This window comes from Panulirus ornatus, chromosome 41 (genome assembly GCF_036320965.1).
Source record: "Panulirus ornatus isolate Po-2019 chromosome 41, ASM3632096v1, whole genome shotgun sequence".
Taxonomy (NCBI): domain Eukaryota; kingdom Metazoa; phylum Arthropoda; class Malacostraca; order Decapoda; family Palinuridae; genus Panulirus; species Panulirus ornatus.
In genome coordinates, this window is record NC_092264.1 from 15289775 (window position 1) to 15294774 (window position 5000).

General features: G+C 45.4%; 2 protein-coding genes across 4 annotated transcripts in view; one reads left to right on the forward strand and one right to left on the reverse strand.

Annotated features, from left to right (window-relative positions):
- Nucleotides 1–5000, forward strand: part of LOC139761699 (oxytocin-neurophysin 1-like) — a 62315-nt gene that overhangs the window by 21534 nt on the left and 35781 nt on the right. The gene's annotated exons all lie outside the window — the stretch shown is intronic.
- The window catches only part of LOC139761698 (short-chain dehydrogenase/reductase family 9C member 7-like), a 14857-nt gene that overhangs the window by 8298 nt on the left and 1559 nt on the right, over nucleotides 1–5000 (reverse strand). The window contains exon 2 of the mRNA XM_071686052.1: nucleotides 3785–4158. Within this exon, the coding sequence (XP_071542153.1) occupies nucleotides 3785–4112 (328 nt within the window). The 5' untranslated portion in view covers nucleotides 4113–4158. The remainder of the gene's footprint in view (nucleotides 1–3784; nucleotides 4159–5000) is intronic.

Sequence of the window (5000 nt, forward strand, 5' to 3'; positions counted from 1 at the left end):
TCAATTTTATTTTGAAATCTTTAAAAGATCTCAGAATTTGAACTTGATTTTTAATTAAAATAATTTTAGATCCGAGTTTTTCTTCAGAAGCAGTTGAATTAGTTTTGTTGCTCTTCCTTGTATTTGGTCTCGTTTTCCTTCGTCTTTTGATCGAGTTTGATGACCAGAACTAACCGACATGTTTTAAACGTGGTATGACGCCACGGCATTGGAAAGAGTGCATATTGTCTTTCGTTATGTTGTTTATATTGTTCGAGCTGAGAAGCCTATTTCACTCTTGTGTTAAAACCTCATTCTTATTGCTTCTTTGGTATTGATTAACAATTTAAATTCATTTGAAATGATATAGTTTTGTACATATTGCACAGGTGTTCATATACTATTACAAAGTAATTTTGGACGTCTTATATATTAATTGAATTGATGGAAGATGAGTCGTGTGCTCTGACATAATTTCTACCTCCCTGCTTACATTTAGCCTCCCTTGTAACAGTAAACAAAGCATAGCAGCTGCACCTGCCTTGTGCAGACGATCTTCACACAACACATCATATCTAATTGTGCAGACGATCTTCACACAACACATTATATCCTAGTGTTGTTCAGTCTGCTACATAGGGATTATCCCAGGTATCTTTCCAGGTTCTCCCTTACTGCTGTGACATCGAATTTTCCGATAGCCGATGCGATGTAAAATCAATACGTTCAAGGTAAACGCATCTGGCGTTGGTGTTAAGAAAAAAGAAAAAGAAAAGTTAAGGTTTCAACTTGGAAAGGCGGCTCGGCGGCGTCTTTGTTGCAAGACTCTGAAGTGATACCTCAGGTCTCAGGTTCCCCCCCTGTGTTACTCCCCTGGGAGCGGTATGTGACCCATCAGGTGCGGGCCTCACCCGATCTGTACAGCAGACAGCCTTCGTGGGAGGATGCGACCTGTTCTATATCTTAGTCGTGGAAAATACGAGCTTAATTGTTTCGTGGAGATTCCTACCGATGTTCGAATGTAGGTTAGCTTTAAACAAACGTCCTTCTATCACCATTAAAAGTATTCCGAGAACTTTGGTATATAATCAGCTTCCCTCGGATCTGGAAATACCCTTAGCTCCGCCACAAATGTTTGACAGTTTTCTTTTTAAGATCACATGTCGAAGCTAACTCATGCCTAGCAAATGGTCCCATTACCACAACTCTCCAGCGGATTTCCTTACACTTCAAAATTAAGTGCACTCTAGTTTCCTCTAGTTTCTTATGATCTTCTGTGACCTACCATGGATCACTTTGATTATCTGGGATGAGGGAGCGGCCATGGGTGGGTCTTGGGGATGGGTGAAACAGCCAAGGATGGACCAAGGGGAGAGGAAGGGGCCAAGGGTGGGTCATTGAGAGATGAAATCCTGGGGTGTTATGGTGAGATGGCAGCGGACAAGGATGGAACTGTTCACACCACACTATACCGTTGTGGAGGAAGGGTCCACAGAGGCTGGATGTACCTGGTGCTGTTGATGTGTCATCACCATAACTCATACATATGCTGGTATGTCACCCCTATAACTCACACGTCTGTTGGTATGTCATTCCTATAACTCACACGTCTGCTGGTGTGCCATCACCATGACTCATACGTCTGTTGGTGTGTCATCACCGTAACTCATTCATATGCTGGTATGTCACCCCTATAACTCTCACGTTTGTTGGTATGTCACCCCTATAACTCTCACGTCTGTTAGTGTGTCATCCTCATAACTCATGCTGGTATGTCACCCCTATAACTCACACTTCTGTTGGTGTGTCATCACCATAACTCATACATATGCTGGTATGTCACCCCTATAACGCACACGTCTGCTGGTGTCATCACCGTAGCTCATACATGTTGGTGTGTGTGTGTGTATGTGTGTGTGTCTGCAGAAGTGTCCCCCCGAGGTAGTCGGGCTGGTGCGGCCTGGGAGATGCCGTTCGCTCGTAACCTGAACCTCGTCATGTTATTGACACATCGCTGGTCGAGGGGGTCAGGGATCATGGGAGTTCAGGAGTATATCCTCCAGACCTCCTGCTTCCCCCAGCTGAGGTGTACACCTGCCTCCATGAATACATGTGATGGCTTTTTTTTTTTTTTGGTCATCGAAGTGACGTTTAACTTCCTAAGCACGACGGTACACCCTGTGGCCACCACGGTAACATACCTTTGGGTATTATGGCTCAGCCTTTGACCTGACTCTTAAAGGTCAAGCTAAAGGCCAACCCTTCATACCCTAAGGTCGTCCCGTCATGCCCAAGGGTGGAATCGTCGTTTTCAAGGGTGGTACCGTCGTGTTCAAGGGTGGTACCGTCATGTTCAAGGGTGGTACCGTCGTGTTCAAGGGTAGTACCGTCATATTCAAGGGTGGAACCGTCATGTTCAAGGGTAGTACCGTTATATTCAAGGGTGGTACCGTCATGTTCAAGGGTAGGACCATCATATGCAAGGGTGGTACCGTCATATTCAAGGGTGGTACCGTCATGTTTAAGGGTAGTACCATCATATTCAAGGGTGGTACCGTCATATTCAAGGGTGGTACCGTCATGTTCAAGGGTAGTACCGTCATATTCAAGGGTGGAACCGTCATGTTCAAGGGTAGTACCGTCATGTCCAAGGGTAGGACCATCGTATGCAAGGGTGGTACCGTCATATTCAAGGGTGGTACCGTCATGTTTAAGGGTAGTACCATCATATTCAAGGGTGGTACCGTCATGTTAAAGGGTAGTGCCATCATATTCAAGGGTGGTACCGTCATGTTAAAGGGTAGTGCCATCATATTCAAGGGTGGTACCGTCATGGTTAAGGGTAGTAGCGTCATGTTCAAGGGTAGTACCGTCATATTCAAGGGTGGTACCGTCATGTTTAAGGGTAGTACCGTCATGTTCAAGGGTAGTACCGTCATATTCAAGGGTGGTACCGTCATGTTTAAGGGTAGTACCGTCATGTTCAAGGGTAGTACCATCATATTCAAGGGTGGTACCGTCATGTTTAAGGGTAGTACCATCATATTCAAGGGTGGTACCGTCATGTTTAAGGGTAGTACCGTCATGTTCAAGGGTAGTACCATCATATTCAAGGGTAGTACCGTCATGTTTAAGGGTAGTACCATCATATTCAAGGGTGGTACCGCCATGTTAAAGGGTAGTGCCATCATATTCAAGGGTGGTACCGTCATGTTTAAGGGTAGTACCATCATATTCAAGGGTGGTACCGTCATGCTCAAGGGTAGTACCATCATATTCAAGTGTGGTACCGTCATGTTAAAGGGTAGTACCATCATATTCAAGGGTGGTACCGTCATGTTTAAGGGTGGTACCATCATATTCAAGGGTGGTACCGTCATGTTTAAGGGTAGTACCATCATATTCAAGGGTGGTACCGTCATATTCAAGGGTAGTACCATCATATTCAAGGGTGGTACCGTCATGTTTAAGGGTGGTACCATCATATTCAAGGGTGGTACCGTCATGTTAAAGGGTAGTACCATCATATTCAAGGGTGGTACCGTCATGTTTAAGGGTAGTACCATCATATTCAAGGGTGGTACCGTCATGCTCAAGGGTAGTACCATCATATTCAAGTGTGGTACCGTCATGTTAAAGGGTAGTACCATCATATTCAAGGGTGGTACCGTCATGTTTAAGGGTAGTACCATCATATTCAAGGGTGGTACCGTCATGTTTAAGGGTGACACTGTCATGCCCAAGCTTATCATCGTCATGTTCAAGTGTGGTACGGTCAGGGTTTCAGAATGAGGTTCTCACTCACCTTTCCTCTCCATCTTCAGCCGCTGGAGCGTCTCAAGCAGTTCGTTGAACGTGTCTGGAAGCATGAGGTCCAGGCCCACCACGAGTACCCCAGCCTGCAGGAGGTCCCTCGCCCCCGAGGACCCTGGGTCCAGGCAGGTGGCCACCACGGTCCAGCCCCAGGCGCGGGCCCTGAGGGCCAGCTGGTGTCCGATGCCGGTGTCACAGCCCGTCACCACCACCACACGTCCACGCCCGCCCACCTCCACCTCCTGCCGCGCCTGCGTCCTCCTCCAGGCGTGTGCCGCTAGGAGTAAACCCACTGCCACGCCTCCTGCAGCCCACCACATGGTGTGGCCTCGCTATCCCTCACGCACAACACAGGAAAAAAGGCTCCTGTAAAAGAGAAAGGGAGGAAAAAGAAACAGAAATTGAAAGGCCAACAATGGGGAACGAATGTCATTGATCTCCCTTCTATACACATTTCCTATGTCTTTGTGCCTAGACTTACAAAGATCAGATAGAGGATGTAGCCATTAATATCAGACAGAGGATGTAGCAGTTAGTGAGTGGGTTTTATCAACTTTGGTCGCATCAGTGAATCAGTGGACCCCCCAGAAATTGATTTTGATGTTTGATAATCACTTAACCTTTAAATGAGTAAGGCTAGCTATGGTGGAAACATTTTCCGTCGTCTGTAATGGATGGAGATGGTGGAAAGACATCTTTATGATGTATTTCATGAGCACCAGTTATGTATGAAATATAACCATGAACTAATGCTAAAAGAGGACACAAGTCAAAGCAATTGGGGTTGCCAGTGTCATGCTACAGGGCTGTCTTAGAGCCGTTTTTATTTTTGATATTTGTAAATAACTTATCAGGACTCGATTTATACATGCATATGTTTGCGGATGATACTTAGAAAGATGAAAAAGAATAACTTCAGATTACAAAGGAACACATGAAAGATCTGGATTTGATTTGCTACATGATTGATGAAGGTCACCCTAAGCATATGCATAATTTATGAAGCTAGGGTACATTGAGAGAAGGGACCGATGAGTGTAGAAGGCAAAAGGCTACATGAATCTGTGTGTGAAAGTGAAGTTCAAGCCAACGTTGTACCCAACGGACCGCCAGACTTCCACATCAGGGAAACTTCATAAGGTATACTATCTAATGTTTAGCGTCAGACATGCATTTAACTACATGGGTAAAGAGATATGTAAACTAGT